This window comes from Trichosurus vulpecula, chromosome 7 (genome assembly GCF_011100635.1).
Source record: "Trichosurus vulpecula isolate mTriVul1 chromosome 7, mTriVul1.pri, whole genome shotgun sequence".
NCBI classification, from domain to species: domain Eukaryota; kingdom Metazoa; phylum Chordata; class Mammalia; order Diprotodontia; family Phalangeridae; genus Trichosurus; species Trichosurus vulpecula.
Window position 1 is genome coordinate 260,556,062 of NC_050579.1, and position 22,672 is coordinate 260,578,733.

Consider the following 22,672-nt stretch of genomic DNA (forward strand, 5'->3'; position numbering starts at 1 on the left):
GCCATCAAACCACTTTGGGGTACGCTAAAGACACCCCTACTGGGTAGTAATGTTCTGGGTTTCCTCAGTCCCTGCTACTATTTTGGGGATGTCAGGTGGGAAAAGTAGATGTAGTATTAAATATGGTGAAGAAAGGCATGCAGATTCCTGGGAGTGCATGTATCTATTTCTTCCAATGGCATCCATCATTCATTCTCAAAACCCTCCTGTCTCGACTCTTCCTTCTCCTGCTATGGTCAGCCATCAAGTCCATCAATTCTTTGTTGGAGATGCTGCTTGAATTTATAACTTTCTTTCCATTCCTATTGCCATCTCATCAATTCAGACTCATGCCTGGATTATCACATTATGACTGTATTACTACCATAGCCTCCCAATTCATGCTTTTCAGTCTATCCTGAGCAATACTGGGTTAATTTTCTTAGAATACTATTTTCATCCTATAACATTCTTGCTCAAAAGTTTGTTTTGTTTTTTTTTTTAAATCTCTGCATTAACTACAGTCTGAAATCCTTAGCATGGTATTCCAAAGTCCTACACAATTGGAAACTGACCTTCATCTCCAACTTAATCTTCTACTACTCCCTACCAGAATCATAGAACAGTAGAGATACAGGGACCTTATAAGTCTAAGGGTGTTCTGGGCCATCCAGTCCAACTTTCACAGATGAAGAAACTGTGGCCCAGAGTGGTTTAGTGACTACAGATGGAGCCATGAAGCCTCTGCTTTACCCTGGCTGGTCTAATCAATTATCCCTTTGTTCACTCTATAACATTTGCCTGTAATACCCTTCCTTCTCTTTTCCATCTTCTAAGTCCTACCCATCCCACCCACTTCCTCTATGAAACTTACCTCCCATGACCACTCCAATTGACAGTGATCTCTCCCTCTTTTGAACTCTTAGGGCACACTTAATTGTCTGCATAACTTACTTGGCCCTTAATTAAGTCCATGCCTAAGTCCAAAAGCCATGCCTTCTCTGAGAGGTGCATGAGGCTGTTTTATGAACAGAAGTACTAAAGCACCCAGAGTACTAAAACTAGAACCACATTTAGATATGTCTGGAATGAAATGTGTTAAGTTCTTCTTATGCTAAGTACTAGGGATATTAATAGAAAAGCAAGACAATCACTGCTCTCAAGAAGTTCAGTCTAATTAGGGGAGACAACACATCTAGGAGGATTCAGCTGTAGGGCTGGTGAAAAGGTCTGGGGGTCTTTAAGGTAAAGAGGCAAGGTGGATGACATGTATGTATGTATGTATGTATAAATGTACCTGGAAAATGAGGAGCTGGTTCTTTATTAGCCTAGGAATGTTTAGGGAAAGAAGAAGGAAAAACTTAAGGTATCATAAATTGTCTTCAAGTACTGGGATTTGTCCTTCTCCATCACTGAACTGGAAACACTGGGGTAGAATTTGAAATGATGCAAATCTTAGCTCTGTGTAAGAAAAAAAAATCCTAACAACTAGGGAGCCCAAGAATGGAGGTGGTGGGTTCCTGATTATTGAAGGTCTTCAAGTAGGGACTAGAGGACCATTTGTTGGGGATAGTGGGGAAGAAGCCAGGGTAGAGTCAGAAGGTGGGTAAGGCAGGCATCAAAGAAGCTAGGGGGAAATTGAGTTACCATCCCAGTGAGGTGGCTGGGGGGACTGAGAACGTTGTTAATGTCTTCTAACCTGTGAAGGTACCAATTGAACTAGGTGGCCTCTAAGGGGCTTTCTAGCTCCGTGAATCTGTGATAGTATAGATTATCTTTTATTCATTAAAAAAATACTTTTCACATTTAGTAACTACCTCAAGTTCAGAGCCCTTAGTTAATATTTTCCTTAGTATTTAGTGCCCTATCACTGATAGTACTGATCAATAAATAAATGTTAAATGAATGGGATAATGACTCATTTCTGTAGCACTTCATGACACTACAAATATACTTTCCCCATGATGCAGGTAATACAGATAGTATCTTCACCATATAGATAAGAAAACACTCTCAGAGCGGTCAGGTGATTTTCCCAGTGTTCCACAGCTATTAAGCGTCAGAGCTGTGGCATACTACAGATACAACATATTCAGCTGGAAATGGGAGTTAGATAGGCAGACAGATGGACCGGCAGACAGTTGGACAGGGAGGTAGAAAGAGGCTGGGTAAATCCTGACTTTCAAAGGTGTATCATGGTCTGAAATGGACTATGAAACATGGGTCCAGAGAATGGAAACAGTCAGTCAGTGTTGGAGTGGGGTCAAGACTGAGGAACCCATTTAGAAGATTAGGGGGCTGACGAAAATCACTATCCACTTGCAGAGAGAAAACTGAGGAATTCTGAGTGCAGAGGGGAGCATACTTTTTTCTCTATTTTCCTTGTTTTCTTGTTTTGTTTTGCAACACGGCTAATATGGGAATACATTTTGTATGACTTCACATGTATAATGAATATCATATATTGCTTTCCTTTTCAATGGATGGGGGAGGTGCTGGAGGAAGGGGAGAGAATTTGGAACTCAATTTTTTTTAAATGAATGTTAAAAATAAATGAATGAATGAATGAATGAATTTTTTAAAAGAAGACTATGAGCCTTGATCTCTTTCTGTCACAAGCTAAAGAACCAAATCCCGCCACCCCCTTCCTCAATTCACCATGGTCCACCATCCCCCGAGCTCTCTGGCCCCTCTGTTCCTCAGTACTTTCCACATCTCTAACAATTTCCTGTTTCACGTATACAGATATTTTTAACTGCTCCATGTCTCCATACTTTTTGTATCCAGAAACGAGCTCCAGGTAGTTGGTGGGGGTGACATAGTTGTGTCTTCGAAGCTCCAACAGCATCTTCTGGGAGTAGTGGGCCACTGACCAGTGCATAGTGACGAAAATCTGGGCAACCTTCTTGTGGATCTAAGGGCAGTAGGAGCAGGATGTGAGCAGGGACCGGAAGGAAGGGAAGACCCAAGGAGGAAGGAAGAGCTCAAACAACAGGGGCTAGAAGTGGAAGAAGGGACAGAGGTCGTTAGGGATACTGTTATAAGTAAAAGGGTTCTCACGTTTTCCTCAGTCCCAAGGTCCACACCCATGAGGTACTTCTCGGCCACCTCCAACAGGGCCTCACGGGGCCACTCAGAGAACCAGTTGATGGTTGTACAGTTCACCAGGGCTGGGTATTGTCTGATCCAGTTCCTAGGGGTAAGGGGCAGTGTAACCCAAATCAAAGGTCCAACACTGGCTTCCCCAAACCTTGGTTATTCTCCCAGTCCCTGGCTTTACACATGTACATACATGTAGCCATTTCCCTGAGGTAACCAGGTACATATCTAGTCCTGAGGCCTCTTGCTCATCTTTCCCAGTCTTTGCTTATTTCAGGGACCACACTCTCTTAAATCACCCCTCCCATGCCAACCTTGGCCTTAGACCTTCACTCCACTGTCTCCTTCCCAGCTTCTGGTGCTCCTAAGAATCTAATGATCCTGAAAGGTGATGAGGCCTATTTGAGGGAAAAGGATCTTCCAAAGGAGCCAGGGACAAGACAAGCGGGTCTCAAGAGGAATCAGGGAATCGAGGGAGGGGCCTCAAAGAGAGGGCATGAGACTCAAAGAAAGGACATGGATGAGCGACTCACCTGAAGGGATCCCCCACAGGGCTGAGGCAAAGCACAATGTGCAGATTGTTCCTCACACGTTCAATAAGGTAGGCAAAGAGACTATCTGAGGTCTCAGACACCTGCTCCTGCTTTGCCTGGTCTATGATCTGTCTCTGGATCTGGAGGAGAAGCCATGGTAGAGTCAGAAGGGCAGGCACCAAAGGAGCAGGGGAGCCCAGGAAAGTTTCTTTTAGGAAAAGGGGACAAGAAAGAACAGCCTAGCCACCTAACTGCACCAGGTAAAGAAATGATGGCACTGCAGTGTAGGGTCAGGTGTACATGGGGGAGGTGGGTTTGGCTGATAGGAAATAGGGAATAGGTTAACACCTCCTCAAATTCATCAGTTTTGTAGAGATTGGGGACCTCGCCCGAACTAAGAATGTTGTTAATGTCCTCCAGGAATGACTCATCAGCAATCTGGGTGTCCACAAAAAGGAAGGAGGTGGCCTTCAGTTCTACCCCAGCCTGGCGGTAGAGACGCTTGATATCTGTGCATGTGGAAGGAAGCAAAAGGGAGAGATTACAATACAGAATTCTCAGTCTTCCACCATGACCGACCTCTAGAGTGACAGAGAATCTAGTAATAGAGAGGGCCCCAAATCACAGGCCAGTAGAGGATAGAAAAAGTGATAGATTTGCCCTTATTTCTTTTCTGGGACCCAGAATTCTAAGCCTTCCTCCCAGAAACATCTGGTTCTCTTTACTCTGCCCTTACCTAACTCTGGGTTGACAATATCACCTGTTTCTCTAGTTCCCAACAATCCTCACTCACTTCCCCTCAAGAAACCAGGCAACCAGTCCCTCAAGCTTGAGGTCTTTCTTATTCCCAGGACAACTCCCCAGCAGCCTCACCTTCCCGGAACTCCTGCTTTCGATAATACTTGGTAACTTCGATCTGGAAGGTAATGTACTCGCAGATAGAGGATGCCAAACGGGCGAGGCTCTGGCGCCCACTGCCTCCAATTCCCACCAATAGCATGTTACCTCGAGGCTGTCCGATGACCCGCACTATCCGTGTGACTATGAAGATGTTGAAAGAGATTCTATATAGTTCTGCACATTCAATCAAACAGATTCCATACATTCAATAACTGTTAAATTCTCAGCATCTCATCTGAGAAAGAGGGATGTCTGAATCTGGTGTGGAGACCACCAAAAGACTTAGGTAGGACAAGACAAGCTCTCAGGACAAAGCAGGGGACCTGCTCAAATATGAAAGGCCCCATTCTCCAGATGCCAGATTACTGTGTGTGGAATTTTCAGAGACTCGGGGTCCTACTGTTCTCTCCTCATCCAGAGTTCCCATCCCCTCCAAATTTTTTTTTACCAACTGGGACGTTTACTATGTTCACTAGGTCCTACTTCCAATGAAAAACATAACTTGTGCCCCCGGAGCAACCCAGAGCCACGAAGGAGATAGAGGTTTACGGACCCTAGTTAGGGGGATGAAAAGAAGGAAACCCCCTTCACCTGCCCTGATAAGGATGGACAGGGGGAAAGCTCACTGTGTTCAATGGCCTCTCGGAACAGCACCAGCTGTATTTGCACAACCCCAGGGGACAAGTTGTACTCATCCAGTGCAGTCTCCATGGCTGTCTTTAGTACTGTCAGATCGACCAGATCTTCATATACCTTGGGCTCCCTCATGAAGTCCCCTAAGCAAAGAGAAAGCAGAACCTCAGTGCCTGGTCCTCCCTTCCTCTCCCCTCCCCTGTCCTCCCCCTCCCCTCCCCTCCCTCAGCTACTACTCCAGGGCTGAAGGGCATAGAATGTAGTCCCCAGCTTTCACTTTGATCCCTGTGTCCCCTCAAAATTCCAGCACCCACAGACTCCCAACTCACCAAAGATGGGTGGGCGCTTGTTAGGACAAAGGTTATGAAAGGTGAGGTCAAAGAAAGTTCCAAGTTTTTCATTCAGGATGCTCACAAAGGCCTCAGTGTCTGTTGTATCCACCAGTCGGTCAGAGAACACTCTGTTAGGAAGGGGGGGTGGTGTTAAGAATAAGATAGAAATGGGGGATGACTAAATTCCAGGACACTGTGCTAGGTGCCACGGATACAAAAATTAGAAACATCCTCAAGGGGTTTATAATCCAGTAGGGATTTGTACACAAATAACTATAAAATAGGTTGGAAATTAAATGTGTGGAAAAGGCTATATGTGGCTTAAGAGATATAAAAAGGCATTACTTCTAACTAGGGAGGAGTAAGGAAGGCTGCCTAGAGAAAGTGGCCCTGAGCTGAGCCTTGAAGGAAAGGGACAATTTCAATAGAGATAGGACGGGGGTGTCCATTCCAGGCACTGGGGATGTCTTGTGCAAAAGCATAAAAGCAGGGGAGAATGGAACAAGACCCGGAAACAGTAAGATATGGAGGATAGAGGAGGGATGGGGAAAGGAATAAGGGTGTAGAGATATGTGGGAATAGGGATTTAGAAAAGGATACAGAGGATGTGATAGAGAGAACATGGCTAAAACTGGGGCCCGGGGCTAGACCTGAGGAAGACATCGGCTGGACTTAGGTGTGGAACATCTCACCTGAAACACTCATGGATCCAGAGTCGAGTGATGCTGGCCTTGGTATCATGGAAGGCCTTGTTGGCTCTAAGCATGCCCTGGAATACCTATTGGGGGAATGGGGATGCATGCATGAAACATTTATTAATGTGCCAGGCATTGTGCTAAGCACTTTTTACATATTATTTAATTTGATCCTCACAATAACCCTGGGAGGTAGATGCTATGATTATCCCCATTTTATAGTTGAGGGCAAACAAAGGTTAAGTGACTTGACCAGGGTCACACAGCTAGTAAGTGCCTGAGGCCAGCTTTGAACTCAGGTCTTCTTCACTTAAGGACAAACGCTCAATGCACTGTACCACCTAGCTGCCTCAAAAATGGCCAACCAGGATTTGAAACACAAGACAGACGGGTAGTTGGTTTAAGATTTGCAGAGCATTTGACAGATATCATCTCACCTAGCTGCTTCTAGGGATAAAGAGTGGATCAGGAAGGAAAAAGGGATGGGATAAACTGAGTTCAGTCCTCTAGAGCAAAGTGGAAGAGGGGATCTTCGGGTTAGTTTGGTCCACTTTAACGGGTCTGGTCTAATGTTGAAGAGGCAGAGCTATATTTGAAGAGGGGTAGGCTGATTTTCACCTTAGAAATGTCTCGAAGGTTGAAGAGGTAGTGAATCTTGGCAGGTGTGGGAAGGAAACGTTGTACCACAGTATTATAAACTTCTAAGGTGGCTTCAGTCACCACATTCCCGATGGGCTTTACCTCTTCCTCAAAGTCCTGAAGCTTCTGATTGATCATGGTACCAAAGATACGGAGAATCTGGGATTCCTAAAGACAGAGTGTTCGTCCCTTGGCTCATCCTTTCCCCAACTATCTAAGCTCTTCTTGTCCCCAGTCTTCCTGTTCCTACCTTCCCCAGTCTTCTTAGGATCCCCTGTCTCATCACAGAATAGTGGATTTACTTAGCTTTCTGGTTTTCAAAGCTGGCTCTGCTACATGTTACCTGGCTACCATGTGCATATCACTCAAATGATGGGGTAACACTAGATGGCTTCGACAATCCCTTCCACTCTCTATCTTTGAGCCCATCTAAAATCACTAGTGCTGAGGGGTGGTTCAATGGAACCACTCCCTCCTCCTGGGAATACAAATCTGTCTGCAGCAGTTCCCAGCATGAAGCCCTTGTAGCTTCAGGGCACTAGAGAGTCCATCAGACAACAGTCCAAACCCTTATACACTCTAAGTCCCAGCATGCAACTCTTCCCAGTTTTCCCAGTTGCTCTTTGGTCTGTCTTTCATTCTCCACTAACAATAGGGCTCGAGGGTATCCTCCTGCCAGCTGCTTCCAATAGGCTGTCACAGTTTAGCACTTCATCTTTTGCTTCCCCCCTCAGCTCTGTTCCCCTCCCCTCCCTCACCCCAAGACTCCGAAAACTCCCTCACTGTGGGAAAAGTCATGTTGATGAGATGGAATCTACTCTGAAGTCTTGAGGAGATGACTGTCCTTCCGCCCCCTGGAGGTCCCATGGCAGCCATCAGGAACATGTCCTGGTGTAGGAGAGATGAAGGTGGAGGGAGGATGTGAGAGAGAGAGGTGGTTTGGGAATGGGGGAGGGAGGAATTTGAAGAGTAGTAAGAAAAGGAAAAAAAAGAGTGTTAGGAGAGGAAGTCAGAGGGGGACAGGAAGTGAGGAGACAGAATGGAAACAGGAAAGAGTAATGAAATATGAAGGGAGAACAAAATGAAGAAAGGAGAGCTATTATACGAGTGCTAGAGAGAACCAGGATGAAGCCAATTTTCCTATGCTGAATGAGGGAAGAAAAAGGAAGTTGGGTCTCGATAGTATGGAAGAAAAGGAGGAGCAGAAAGTAAGATGCCTGGGTTTTTGAAGAGAAGGAGGTCCATTCTTCCTTTTGTTTAGTTAGCAAGTAGTTAATTCTACCCGATACCTTGGAGTTGACCACCCAGGCAATGGGAGGTAGCCACCAGGGCAAAAGAAGGGTCAAAGTGGGAGCTAAAGGACCCTTGGATATGGGCAGGAATGGGGAAGACAATTCTGGGAGAACAGTGACTGGAGAAACAGATTGCAGTGAGAGAACAGGGAAGAGAGCGAAAGCTGAAGATTTGGGTTTCTTGGTTTCTGAGGGGAGAGGGTGAATAGCTTAAGGAGCAGATACTTAGGTCCAAGAGAGGGATATTCTGAGGGTAGGACCATTAGGTATGGGAGAGGAACAGGGTTAAGGAGCTAAACAGTGGAGTTCTGGAATGGAGAAGAGACTGGAGAGATGGGGGAGATTTGGAGGCCGTAGCATCGAGGTCCTAGGATACTCACTTTGATATGCTTAATGGTCTGTTTTCCCCGGTCGTACCAGAAGCCATAGTCAATCCAGAGGCGTAGTAGCTCCAAGGGTGGCTGAGAGCCAAATGTGTCCTTGGCTGGCATGTTCAGGTCATCCATGAAGGTGATCATGCTCTTCCCTCCGAATGGTACATATACACCCTTTGTGCGCTTCTCCACACGGCTTTCAATGATGCTTTGCACATTGTTAGATGTAGTCTGTGGGAAAAGCTTAGGGTAGAGGACTGGGGTGCCAAACAGAGAAGAAAGCTAGGGTGTTGGTGCAGAGGAGATCCAAGGGCTGAGAGGCCTAAGTCTTTGAGGGAAACGAGAACTTGGAGGTCCTGAGGATCTTCCTGTGCATTTATCTCATTCTAACATGAATTCTTTTCTTAATTAGACTGTAACTTTCAGGGCAGTGATTGTGTAGTTTTTCATCTTTGTACTCCTAACATCCAGTGGAATGGCTCAAATATACTAAGCAGTTAGTAAACGTCCGTTGAGTTAAATTGTATTGCCTGGGTTTTCCACTAACCTGAGCAGACATGTTGACAGTGAGCACAGCCCACTGGCTGGTGGGCAGGGCCTGCAGGACGCTTTGAGCAATGGATGTCTTGCCTGTGCCCACAGGACCAACTAAGAGGATCGGGTTTTGGCTGGCCACAAGGGCGCTCACCAAGTAGTTGTATCGGACAGTGTCCACAGTGGGCACCATGATCTTATAGAAGGGGGCACTGAAAAAGAGGAAATTAGTTTGAGACTGATTCCTCTTTCCTCTTTACCCCACTTTGTGTCACTCATTTCCAGGCCCTAGTTCCTCATCCCCAAATATAGCCCCAAGATTATGTCTTCCCTCTAGAGAGCCCATCTTGTGTTTCAAGATGTGCCTCCTTGTCTTGGAATCACCACTCTTCTCTAGTCCTTGATCTTCGCTTTTAGTCAACACACTTCCTCTCTAGGTCTTGCCCTCCCCATTCTATCCCACAGCCTGCCCTTACTTTGGGGGATACCGCCAACTCTTGGGCAACTTTTCCTCAAATGTCATCCAATTCTTCAACTTGGGGTCCACAAAGTACTCAAACACTGTGTCCTAGAAACCAAACAGGGGTTGTCTGACAGGTCTAAAACCCTCTCCCCAGCTTTCCCATGTTCAGTTTTAGGGATCATATTCTAATTCAAAGACTATGGGATCAAAGAAAGAGAAAGCTGAAAACTAGGAACTGGGAGGTCAGACACTTGCTTCTCAAGCAGTCTTATAAGTAGGGCACATATGAGGGGTCTAGGTGGGGTGCAGAGAAGGAAGAACCGAGTGTTTTGAAACAGGACATTTGAGTCTTTGGGTTTTTTGACCTTGTTGGGAAAGGATCCCTCAAGTTCCCGGAGGAAACTGTCTATCTTCTTGCGGCTTTCCTCATCCACAGATGCACACACTGACCAAATAAGACTGAATACAAAGGTCATCTCCACCATTGTGGTATAGTTTTCACCATCAGCTGGGTTTACCTAGGAGGAAGGAAATGGTGTTAGAGACACAGGGGATCTCAGGGGACCTGCCTAACCTAACAACCTCTGAAAGAAGAGTGTGTCATGTAGATACAGAGGTTTCCTTCCTTGCCAGGTTCCCTTTGTAAAACCACACACTGTGAGTTCTAGACTGATACATCTAACACTCCTTGCATCTGAGAAGATGCCCTGATACCAGGACCTTAGTCCTGAGACCTCTATCCAAGGAATATGTGGTGTCCTTTGTATGTAGACAGATTCTTTCAACCCACAATAATACAGTCCATATTTACATGTTATTTTAAGGTTCACAAAAGTGTTCTTCGCAACAATCTTGTAAAGTAGGAAGTGTAAATAGTAATATCTCTGTTTTATGAATGAGGAAACAGAGGATCAGAGTGGGATTAGCCCATGGTCAAGTAGCTGACAAGCCAGGATTTGAACCCAGGTCTCCAGAGTCTCTTACTACTAAATCATTCAGCCACTAGAATAGTGTTTGTGTGATTTGCCTGAAAAGGAGAATGAATTCACTGTCACTCACACATTCTCATTCAGACTCCCTTCTAACCAACATTTGTGAGATAGCTAACCAGGCAGGACTGGGAGTATAGCCAATGGTCAAGGGACAGAACTAAAATGACAAGACTAAAACCCTCAACTTAAGTCTCCTAGCCAACTAAGTAACCAGCCAAACAATGGATGCATGTATATCTATGTAGACATGTAAGTATATCTATGCAGATGAACATGTATATCTATGCAGATATGCATGTGTATCTAAGCTAACCACCCAGACAATGGATATGTATGTACATCTATTAAGTAAGCTATCTAGGGGATGTATGAGAGAAAATATTAGGCAGAATGGAGAACATATTTCTTGATTTATCTATAATCCTGGATTTCATCTTGCCTGAAACTTTACTCATTCCCTAAAATACATTCACTTTCCTGCTCAGGAAGCTCCAAATGACTCCTCATTACCCAGAGTGTCTATGGGCTCACTCTGGCATAGTAATGAGCACTGCCTTCTGCACAATTGACCTGGGTGAATTTCTCAACCAATATTGTGAAGTTGGGGGCATAGGGCTGGGGGAAATCATATGCCCACTTCCTATCTGTTGCCAAGGCCTGTCCATTTCACCTTTGCAACATCTCTTAAATACCTCCCCCTTTCTTCCCTTGGATACTGCTACCACCCTGATACTGGCCTTCATCACCTCAGACCTGGACAATGGCTTCCTATCACCTTCAAAATCAAACATAGAATCTTTTGTTTGGCATTCAAAGTCCTTCAAAAGCTATCACCCTACCAACCCCCACCTTTCCAGTCTTCTTACACCTTTCACCATACTCTTTAATCTCTTTTCACTCTTTAATCCAGATGACACTGCCTTCCTTTTTGTTCCACAACAAGACGCTCCATCTCTTGGCTCTAGGCATTTCGTCTGGCTGTCTCCCATGCCTGGAATGCTCTCCATCCTCATCTCCATCCCCTGGCTTCCCTGGCTTCCTCTAAGGCCCAACTAAAATCCCACCTTCAACAAGAAGTCTTTCTCAATCCCTCTTAATTCTAGTGTCTGATTAATTATTTTCTGTTTATCCCATGTATAGCTCGTTTGTACATATTTATTTATGTGTTGTCTCCTCCATTAGATTGTGACCTCTCTGAGGGCAGGGACTTTTGCCCTTCTGTGTATCCTTAGTTACACTTAGCACAGTGCCTAGGGCATAGTAGGTGCTTTAACAAGTGCTTACTGACTCACTGACTGACTGAGTTCTCTAGAGAAATCCTTTGAGAAAGAAAAACTGCTAACACCTTGCATACCATAGCCCAAGGGAACTGTAACACCCACTTGGGAATGTTTATGATATTTTTATATCATAATAATGTTTATGATATGAAAGTAGATAGCTGTTGCCACTAAGGATCTTACTAAAATGCAGGAACTCCCAGAATATTCACTGTAGAGACTGGGAAAGGGGAGGAGTAGAAAATAACTAACTAGCTTCCAAAGCTATGACTAATGAAACATATTGGCCTTGAGGGAAGCATGTGGTTAACAGCAGAAAGATTCCCTCCCCAACACGAACAACCACAGATCATATAGGGAGAAAGGCAAATGGGGACCATGTATCCTGGTGTAATGAGTGTCTGGTGCATGCTCAGATCACCTGAGATAGCATCTGTCTGGCACATGTGCAGATATCATTTGTCAAGATGGTACCATTCATGTGGAAGACACTACGGACTTGCTTTTGGGAGAAACATGAGGACTAGGGAATGTGAAGACATTTTCTGTTGACCTATCACGTGGCTGAGAGGAACTATTTTCATTGGTTTCGTAGCTATAATTATCAACATCTCCAAAATGGCCAGGGAGGGAGTTGGCATCTTCACTCTCAGCACCCTTTTTTTTGGGGGGGTGCAATATGGCCCTCGTGGGGAGGAGAAAGGAAGCCATAAGAGCCTCCACCCATACCACGTGGTATCACTATTACTGTGAGTAAAGGAATCACCTCAGTGTCTCAAACTGAACTTAGCAAAAACCCAAGGGAATGCGAATTCAACTCTGGTCATTTCGAAGATGCAGACAGTTCTGGTTACACCACCAGTGGAAATAAAGCTCCTCCCAACCAGGGGGTAGACCAAAACAAAATGTTCAGGCATGCTCTAGTCTACACAATTCTCTTGGAATGAATTCTCTGGCATCTTCCATATGGATGACACCAACTTAGCAACCTGATGATGTCTGCGCATGCACCGGATGGACGCCATCTCAGGTGGTCTTGGCAAATGCCAGATCCCCATTAAACTAATACCGAAAGCCCAACAATATTTACAGTAAAATCCTTAGTCTGGCTTCCTCATTTCCCATTACAGACTCTCCTTTTAACATCTTTATGATTTCATTACTCCAGCCAAACTGATCTCCTCACTATCCTCCGTACATGACTGTTCAGTCCTGTCTTTCTGTTTTCATAAATGCCATCTTTTCCACCAGCAATGCCTTTCCCTCCTCTCTCTGTCTACTAAAGACCTCTCCCTTCCCTTCCAAACTTAGCTCCAAACTATACCTCCCCACCCAAGGAAGCTTTCCCTAACAAACCTTTACTAGGGTAAGGCATGGATAGGGGAATCTGCCTTCTTACCCCATTCTCTGGTGTGGCTAGAGCCGAGAAGAGTTTGCAGAGGGACATGATGCCACTATATTCAGGGACAGCAATCAATTCTTGGCAGTTTTCCTTCTTAAAGGTCAGCATTCTGTTGACGAATTTGTCAAACATCCGCTGGAGTGGTTCTACCTCACCCTAGAGTTAGGAAATAATTAAGAGATTCTGGTTTTGCCCATTCCTCCTTCTTTTGTGTGACTCCTTCCACCTCCCAAGTCTCCTTTCTTTGCCTTAGTTTTCTCCGTACCTTTGGTCTCTTCTCTAGCCAGGATTGAACATAAGGTTTCCATCCCAGGTCACTGTAATCAGTATAAACCATCCCACAGCGAGACACAGTGGCTGGAGAGGCCACAGCCAAGTTCTCCACCTCAAATAGCAGGGACACCTAAGAATGTAACACATCATCATGATACCCGACTCTCAGCCTTCCTGCCTCTAACATCAGGGCTCAATATATTATTTTAAAATCCAAGTATCCTGCCTCTAAGTACAAGCCATTGTTTCTTGGGACTTAAGGATTCTACCTCCGAGTTCCTGCTTATTTCCACGAAATTTCTATTCCTCGGTGTCCCAAGCATTTTACCCCATCCACATACCTGCTCAGGCATGGAGATGCGCTCTCCATTGATAAGGGTCAGCACTTTGTTGTCATCCATGACAGAGTTCATGCTCTCAATCCATAATGTGTCCACCGGACCATCAAAAAGGATCCATTTCTCATCTGGCTTTTCATCTTTGTATGAGAAAGACAGGAGGCTTTCACCTAGCATCTACTCCCCTCGAGGACACAAGCATCTGCTTCCCTGGCCCCAAACACGTCCCCTCCATTCTGTCTCCAGATCCAGGGAGGAAGCTCCCAAACCATTCCCCTGCTTCGTCAATTACCTGCACAGGCAGTCCGCATAACGCTGGACAAGACACCGTCTGTCCACTCGTTAGTGTTGAGGTCATATTCACCATACAGCTCTCCTAGAGATACTGCCTTAGGGTTCAAAGGAAACTCCTAGAAATCAGGAGGATTTGGGGGGAAAATAGAATTGGTTTAAAGAGTAAATACTTTGTCATTCTTTTTTTTCATTTTCTGCTCATCTATTAGACCTATTATCTCTGTCTCTTGGCTTCCTTGAAGTTCTAGCTAAAATCCTAACATTTATAAGGAAGCCTTTCCCAATCTCTTTTAATTCTGGTGCCTTCTTCCCTCTGTTGATTGTTTCTACTTTATCCTATACGTAGCTTGTTTGTATATCATTGTTTGCATGTTATCTCTCCTATTAGACTGTGAGCTCCCCGACAGCACTGAATGTCTTTCACTGTTCTCTGTATCCCCATTGCTTACCACAGTGCCTAACACATAGTAGGAACTTAATTGACTTTTGTTTGCTACTCCCCTCAAGGTCCATATGCACTCCCCTCGAGGTTCCACTGTCTTCCTGATACCTAGATATCAGCCCCCGTTCCAAACCTTAACAATGTTGAAGTTGGGCTCTCCAGCTCTGCAGAGAGTGGACAAGGATGCTTGCAGAACGCGCCAGGTGACCGTCTTGGCACTGCCCGTGCAGCCCACAATCATAGAGGAATGACGTGAATTCTTAGTTTCATACAACTGGATAACTTTAGTCATGGTGAATGGTGTGTTCTGTAGCCCCAGGTCCCGAAGTTCAATCTCAATTGTCTCACGAAGCTGAGGAAAAGCAGAAAAATCATTTGTTAATGTGTGTGAAATCAAGGCTATGAAGCTTAGGCTACCGTATCTAGAGACAAAGTGAAGCTTTTACCATGAGGAAAGAGTTTTCCTCTAGTTCTAGTTCAGGTGTGTGTGGGGGAGGGGCTCTATTCATACCCAGGAAGTATGATGAGGCAGAATACCTTGCCATAGTCAATGACCGGAAGCTCAATGTTGGGGAAAAGGTCCTGTACAATTGCATTGAACAATGGCACATCCACGGAGGTTAGCTTGGCAATGTTCATATCCCTCATGGAAAGCAGTAACACCTAGAAGAGGAGGGCAGATGGAGCGTCATGCTTAGAAAGCAAAAACCTGAGACCCCACTGATTCCTGCTATCTAAAGGTCAGGATCATCTCAGTAATGAAGATGGACTCAGGGAACACCATGAGCAGACATTGAGTAGAAGCCAAGTTAAGGTTGTTAGGGCAACAAGGAAGTAGAACATGAGGAACCAAAGGCCAATGGCCAGTGGAGCTAGACAGAGGCAGAGTAGAAATCTCAGACGCTCCTGAGGGAGGGGGTTGGGTCAATACTATGTAAGGTAAGACTTAAAGAGCCATCGGCATGCAGGGTTCACCTCTTCATCAGCCAGATCAGGTTGCAGTCGACGCTTCTTGCCAGCGAATCGCAAGAGAGAGGTGAGGGCTCGAAGGCCAAAGTCATAGTGGTCCTGCTTGGAAAGCTGCTGCACAGCCAGTGAGTAAAGTGTGTGCACTTTCTTAGCCAGGATCTAGGTAGGGGAAGCAGGGAGGGGAGAGACAGAAGATGTGACACATAGGTATGTTCCATCCCCTATGACACAAAGAGAGATAGTGGTATAGTGGGGCAGGGATGGGGAACCAGTAGCCTCGAGGCTACATGTGGCCTTCCAGGTCCTCAAGTGCTTCCCTTTGATTTTTATTAAAAGGATTTGTTCTGTGAAGTTTGGATTCAGTCAAAGGGCTGCACTTAAGGACCTAGAGGGCCACGTGTGGCCTCAAGGTCGCAGGTGTCCCACTCCTGGGACCTTTAATTGAGGAGGAACTTATTGGCAGAATACTGAGGGGAGGGGCCAGGCTAGGCCTGTCAAACATTCTTGGTATCACTAGGGGGTAGGGTTCTCCTCCTTGCTCCAAGTACATGTAATAGGAACATGCCCCAAAATATCTTGGGATGGGGTGACCACAAAGCCCAGATGTCCTAGGGAGCAGTACTGCCAGGGAATGAGAGTTGAAAGAGAGATGACGACCACAAGACTACAAGGTCAAGGGTGCTGTTAGGGGATAGTGTAATGGCAAGCGGGGTGGGACTTTTTGCTGTTTTTTCTTTTGGAGTGCTTCTCAGCACTAAGGCAATCAAATGCCTTTGAGTCTTGCCTTTGTTTCAATCGAGAGTCTTTGATGACCTGCTTAAGTCACAAGAAAGCCTAAGTCACATGAGTTTGAGTCACATGATTGTGACACCCTCTGACCCTGAAGAAGTACATTATATGTATATATGTGTGTGTGTGTGTATATATATATATATATATATATATATATATATATATATACACACATACATATACACACACACACACACATATATATATATATATATATACACTCTGGGGTTAGCATTTTGCTTTGGGGGCTCACTCATTGGAAGACTGTTCCTGTGATTTGGTCAGACAAGACTCTGAATAGCCTTAGGAGCCTCCCCACCCCCCACCCCCGGCCTGGCTTTGAAAACCCAAATGTTGGTGCTTCTCTCTCTGGTAACTGTGTATATATTGCTATGGTCAGACAGTTTGAAGTCTGTCTGTTGATTGGTGTTTATTTGCTCTGTTTATATCATTTCTGCCGGTAATTTCTGTATGTGTTTTCTCTGAAGTTCAGGGTGCTGACTTTTCCCCCTGAACTAAGTGAATGATATATGTATGTTTGATTAAAGTGAGATTGTAAACCCCTTAAAGTTGCTTTTCTTTAGAAAAGCAGATCAAAGAACCTGTGCTAGCAGCCCTCCCATGTGCAGGTGTTATTGGCCACAGTAGGGGCAAGTGACATGGCTGTTACAGATAGATACCTTGCAGTTACCAAAACCTTCCCCAAACAGAATGATTTCCGCAATGAGAGTGGAATCAGGCACCACCATGGATATGGGGCGGAACATGGACTTCAGGTTGTCAGGAAGCTCTGTACGGCCCGCATAGCCTGGAACAGAGTAAAGCCCAATCCGGTCTCATATCTTAGCCCAATCCAGACCATATAACCACCAAAACGTATTCTCTTCTCCAGCTCACACCTGATTCCATCTGTTCCCATCCATCTTTCGTTCTCAGTATGATTTCTGTCCCTCCCATGTCCCAGCTTCTTCCTCCACTTCTGCCTGTGACCCCTATCTTTAACCTTGATCCCAAGGTTACCCATTTTTCATCTCTATCTACAATCTTAACCTCACTTCAGTCCCAACCATCTGTCCCTTCTAGCTCCCAAATCCTTTCCTATTTCTGCTCTTTCCTAGAGCCTCCTTCAAGAACTATGCCTATGGTATAACCTTGATGGGCTTGTGTATTGGGGGACAGTGCCTAGAAGCTGGGTGGTCTAGGCTTAAGACAACATTTAGTGGTGGAAGGTATAATTTGTTAGTTTATACTAAAAACATCTGAGAATATATGTGTGTACATACATGTACATATGTATACACACATATATACATGTATGTATATATACACACGTACATCTTTAAGCTAACAAACCCTTCGCAACTACCAAAGCAAAATGAGACTATTCCCCTTCCCCAGCAGGCTGCATGTTTTCTCCTCCAAGGATGCCTTTGATGTTCCTTTAAACTGATTCCACTTGGATAAAAATGGAGTGTGTGCTCAGAGATGGAGGGAAATACAGTGTGCTTTGTCCAGGTCCTTGAACTTTTGAAGGAACGACCCTACTTCTCTCTACCGCTAAACCCTCTAAAAGAAGTTCTGTGCAATCCCTAGCCCCGCCTCTGCCCTTTCCTCGACCAGAATTCATAGTGACGAAGATCCCACAGGACCAGATTGATTTCCCCTCTCACCAGGATTCATAGTAATGAAGATCCCACAGGACCAGACAAGATTGATTTCAAAACCTTCAAAGAGGAATCGGGTGAGGCCTGCTGCCAAGGCTGAGAGGATGGAGAGGATCTGCTGGGCCACGACAGATAGCACCTCGATGTTTATTCGATTAAACTCGTCAAAGCAGCCCCAAGCTCCTGTCTGTAGGGACGGAAAGGAATCAAGTGGATTAGGGAGTTTCATAGTCCATAGAAACAAAAAGAAGCTAGTGGAGGAAAAGAACTAAGACCATGAAAAGGGCCCAAAAGAACAGAAGTCCTACACTGGTGAAACGAGCCTAAAAAAGAATCAAGAGGGAGAAATAGAAAAAAGACATAAGAAAAGGAAGTAACCAGGGTGGGACAAATCCTCCACTGGTTTAAAATATTCCCTTGGTAACACCTCAGTGGATAGGGCTGCCTGGGGACCAGGGTCTTTGAAGTCAAAACTTCTGAGTGAGAATCCAATACCGGGCAGCTGTAATGCTGGAAATAACCCTAGAGATACGTTCTGGGGCAGAGGACATAACCAAGAAACATGCCCAACATAGAATGTGGGCATGGGCTAATGTTCAGAACCAAACTAGGCAAAATGGTTAAATTCATCTTCAGTTGAGAAGAAAGTGGTCAAAACCAGCAAGTGGAATGTTTAAAACCAGTTTTGCCTACATCACAATCTTTGCTTAGGGATGGCTCTGGATAGGAGACATCTAGGGATGGAGTTAAGGAGAATTAAAGCTGAACAAAAGTCTGGGTAGATTTCCCAGCCAAGAAGGTTCCTGTAGCAGGTAACTAACCTGGGCCAGCCCTGAGTACATTCGACCCATGGACTTGTAGTCAAGACCTTCTGAACAGTTGACCACGATGACATACATGCCCAGGGCTTTGCCCAGGTCTTTGGTTGTCTCTGTCTTACCAGTGCCAGCTGGGCCTTTGGGAGAGCCCCCACGATGCAGATGCAGGGCTGTTGTCAGAGTCATGTAGCACCTGTGGGGCAAGTCTGGGAATGAGATCAAGGCCTCCCTCACTACCTAGTGCCTCGTCCCAGCCCCATTGGCATACCTGTCTGTCAGAGGAGTGATGACAAGCCGACCAGAGTTACCTAAGTACTCATAGCCATACTGGAACTGTGTGTTGGTCTGTCGTATTATGCAGTCATCAAGGTCCTAGGGGAATAGGGATTGGTTTAGGGGCAGTCGTAACATGAAGTGAAGGACGAGGTTCAGAAGTGGGCTTAGAGGGGATTAGAAGCAGGGTCAGACCTGGAGGAAGGGCTAAAGGCCCATAGAGGAGACGAGGAGGAGGTTATGATGAAAAGACTAGAGATTATGACTTGCTTCTAAAGACTGGAGCGCATTTAGCGGATTTACGATAAAAGTGAAAAGGAGAATTTGTGTTAATGACTGGGTTAGAGAACTAAAATATGATTATAATATAAAAGGCCAGGAACAAATTTGGGGGGGTGAGCAAGTTAGAACCATAGCACCTTTTCCCAGTAGAAGCGGAGTTGGCTGAGCCACTCAAAGGCATTGACGTCCATAAGACCACTCTTGTAGAGCTTCTCTATCACATCACGGGCATGAACCTCTATGGTTACCAAGGCCACAATCTTAAGTCGGAGGATCTTGGTCAAGTTTCCCCGGATGGCCTCTGAGAACTTGTTGAGTATTGATACCTGCACGTGTCAGCCAACATATGGGAGGAAGGGAGAGACGGGAAGGATGGGGCAACCGAATTTAAGCTGAAATACTCTTACATGTAAACCCCATTACCATCTTAACTCCAACCTTGCCCAAGACCCCAGGACAAGAATTTGTGTATCCCAGGCAAAGTTTGAAAACACACCCCCAGAAATCTGGATAATGTAAAAACAAAAGATATAGATAGATAGATAGATATGCACACATATATTTTTTAAAAAGAAAATGACACCCTTTTATGTGTTACTGTCTAACAGGGTAGTCTTTGAGCCCTCATTATACAAGACACATGCAACCTGATATCACAAAATAAATAACCATACACTATGGCATTCAACTATGTGCATCTGTAAAAAGCAACGTTAAAAAGTGCCACTGTTTGCTTCCCTACTGCATCTTGAACCTTAAATAGCTACCTCTGTTTGCCTACTTCTGTTTCTAACTCTGATCATGAACCCAACCTCAATCTCGACCCTAATTTTTAACATCTGACTTTCAATTTCACTATCAAACACAATCCCAGCCTATTCTGAACTTTCATCAGCATTCTATCCACTAATCAAACTGCCAAATTCTAACCACCCCTTCCCCATCCGAACTCTCCTCTAATGCCAGTCCCAATTCATCAATTCCCCATTCCCCAATTTTAACTCCAAGTCCACTCTGTACTTGGCTAATTCCCTACCTGCTTCTTTCTCATGACCTTGAGGACTTTCTTGTCCGAGCGCTCTTTAGCTACCTGCAGGGACTTGGTAACATCAGTCGTCCACTGAATCTGACTGGAAGTGATGCCCATCTGGAAATAATTGGGACAGGAGGAAAGGGTCAGAGGCCCTAGACTCCCATTTTTAGACACCCAGCCAAGCTCTGAACCTACCTCTCTTATGGTGTAGAGGGATTGTATTTGGGTCCCTGAATTCCCAGTAATAAATGCTGACTGATTGGACTGGAAGTTCAGTCTAAATTCTAATTCTGGGTCTAGCACTGTCATAATCTTAGGTAAGTTATTTCTCCTTCCTGGGCCTGAGCTTTTCTCCTGTCTGGGATGAAATGAGGGGCCTACTTTCTCATTTTAATTCTCTCCCCATCATCCCTCCATTCCCAGTGGACCTGGATGTTAAACAAGATTCACCTGGCCAGGCCATTCCTTCACCCACTTATCTCGCTTGTTCAGAAACTTTTTGAGGGCAATTCGGCTGTTCCGGAGCAGTTCCCTCAGGGTGTTTCGCATGGCACGTTCAACATCACAGAGCCAAGCCTAGGCAAGTGAGTGAACAAAAGATGGGGTTCAGGTGCGTAAGGCTCAGCAGGGGGTGAGGAGGAGTTCTGCCGGCCAGTACGCCTATTAGGAAGGGAATAGAAGTTGGGGATAGAGCTGGAGCTGGAGCTCAAAGACAAGGCCCCATGGCAAGAGGAACCTGAACAGTAACAGAAAACAGTATGCCTGGGTCTGTGAGGGAAATGGAGGCTGGGAGAGAAGGGTGTTTATGTCTCAAAAAAAAAAAAAACCCAGGACAGAAGAAGAACCTAAGTGCTGGGGGACCCATGAAGAGAAGTTTTATCCCAGTTGTTAGAAAGAATAATACTACTTCCTTTTCCAGGGTTGCTCCACCTCTAAAAAGCCAAGTGAAGGGTTGAGCAGGAACAGAAATCAGCTTGGTCTCAAGGCCTTTCCTCACTTACCTCAACAGGTCCTTCCAAAAGCACAGCATGGAGAAAATCAATATATTCTCCATCACCCGAGAACATTCCTACAGCTTCCCACTTGCTGCTGACTCCACCCATCTGTGGAAAAGAGGGGGCCAACATCTACCTCTCTCTTACTCCTAAAGCCAGACTACCCGAGAGGGCATCCGGGCATTAGCTCACTGCTGCCTCCTCCCCTAAGCCCTGCAGGATCCTCATCTATCCCTCAGTCCCATCCCTCAGTATTAACAGCATCATGAATATTTCCTATTCTTCCAGAAAGGAGCTGACTTTTCTGCCTTGGCGCCTCCCCACTCCCATCATCATTTGGCCACCAGTGCTGACCTTCTGCATTCGTAGTGACTTAATGTTGTCAAAACATTTTTTGAGGTGGGGCTGCACAGCTTCAGGGTTTCGGGACTGGCCCAGTATCTCCAGCAGGTCATCATTGGACAAAAAGTAGAAGCGTGGGAAGACATGGCGCTTTGTCTCTAGGTACATGTCCAAAGACTTCTGGATATTTTCTAAGCCTGTGTTCATCTCCACCAGTTTGTCTAGGAGGCCTGGAGATAGGATCGATGAGTAATCTCTACTTTATAATATGGACATAGATAACCCTAACTCTTCCCACTTTGGCAAAGGCCTTCCTGGCTGAGAGTTCAGGTGATACCACTCGTAACTCTTTGAAGATAATGCATTCCACAGTAATTGGGAGCTATAGTTCCCACTCTCCAGGATACCACTTCTCACCCCTTCCCCTCCCCAGCCGGCCCCAATTTCTTCAGGACTACATTAGTCCTTGGAATCACTCTTGTTCAGCCAAAACACCTTGGGTCATTCCAAGGCCTGGTGAGAATCAAGAGATTCTGTCCTTCCCTAGGCCTTCAAGGAGGACTCTGTACCCTGAAACCTTCCTCTCCATCCTCATTCCCACACATCAATGATGAAACAGCACTACAATTTCCATCATCCCTTAAAAGTCCTCAAAACTGTAACAAATGAGCTGCTGAGATAGCAGGGCTAGTGTTAAAATGTCCCCCTCAAGCTGATTATTTCATCTCCTTTATCTTCCTTCATTCTCTGAAAAAGGGGTGGGTAGGTGTGAACTGGAATAAACTAATCCTGAGATTAAATTCTGAGATGTGTTGGGAGGCAGAATGTTCAATTAGCTACAGCCTTTGAGAAGCTATTTGAATTACTGAAAGATTATAGAGAGATGGCTCAAGAACCTCATACATTCAACAAAAGTTATTTATAGGCCATGTGCTTACAAATACTAAGGCACCTGCTGTTATTCAGACATTTCAGTCGTGTATAACCCCTTGTGATCCTATTTGGGGTTT

The 22,672-nt window shown here is 45.2% G+C and overlaps 1 protein-coding gene across 1 annotated transcript in view; it reads right to left on the reverse strand.

The window, feature by feature from the left end:
- Positions 1-22,672, reverse strand: part of DNAH2 (dynein axonemal heavy chain 2) — a 119,798-nt gene that overhangs the window by 23,435 nt on the left and 73,691 nt on the right. Inside the window, exons 28-57 of the mRNA XM_036768396.1 lie at positions 21,675-21,892; positions 21,327-21,428; positions 20,776-20,901; positions 20,329-20,439; positions 19,430-19,618; positions 19,006-19,109; positions 18,741-18,930; positions 17,926-18,106; positions 16,936-17,063; positions 15,470-15,622; positions 15,032-15,157; positions 14,628-14,846; positions 14,051-14,168; positions 13,762-13,898; positions 13,413-13,550; positions 13,145-13,303; positions 9,839-9,991; positions 9,487-9,578; positions 9,024-9,222; positions 8,483-8,707; positions 7,594-7,698; positions 6,790-6,978; positions 6,169-6,254; positions 5,474-5,604; positions 5,138-5,287; positions 4,485-4,652; positions 3,960-4,120; positions 3,612-3,751; positions 3,040-3,172; positions 2,754-2,893 (exon numbers count right to left, since the gene is read on the reverse strand). Coding sequence (XP_036624291.1) covers positions 2,754-2,893; positions 3,040-3,172; positions 3,612-3,751; positions 3,960-4,120; positions 4,485-4,652; positions 5,138-5,287; positions 5,474-5,604; positions 6,169-6,254; positions 6,790-6,978; positions 7,594-7,698; positions 8,483-8,707; positions 9,024-9,222; positions 9,487-9,578; positions 9,839-9,991; positions 13,145-13,303; positions 13,413-13,550; positions 13,762-13,898; positions 14,051-14,168; positions 14,628-14,846; positions 15,032-15,157; positions 15,470-15,622; positions 16,936-17,063; positions 17,926-18,106; positions 18,741-18,930; positions 19,006-19,109; positions 19,430-19,618; positions 20,329-20,439; positions 20,776-20,901; positions 21,327-21,428; positions 21,675-21,892 — 4,471 coding nt within the window. The remainder of the gene's footprint in view (positions 1-2,753; positions 2,894-3,039; positions 3,173-3,611; positions 3,752-3,959; positions 4,121-4,484; positions 4,653-5,137; positions 5,288-5,473; positions 5,605-6,168; positions 6,255-6,789; positions 6,979-7,593; positions 7,699-8,482; positions 8,708-9,023; positions 9,223-9,486; positions 9,579-9,838; positions 9,992-13,144; positions 13,304-13,412; positions 13,551-13,761; positions 13,899-14,050; positions 14,169-14,627; positions 14,847-15,031; positions 15,158-15,469; positions 15,623-16,935; positions 17,064-17,925; positions 18,107-18,740; positions 18,931-19,005; positions 19,110-19,429; positions 19,619-20,328; positions 20,440-20,775; positions 20,902-21,326; positions 21,429-21,674; positions 21,893-22,672) is intronic.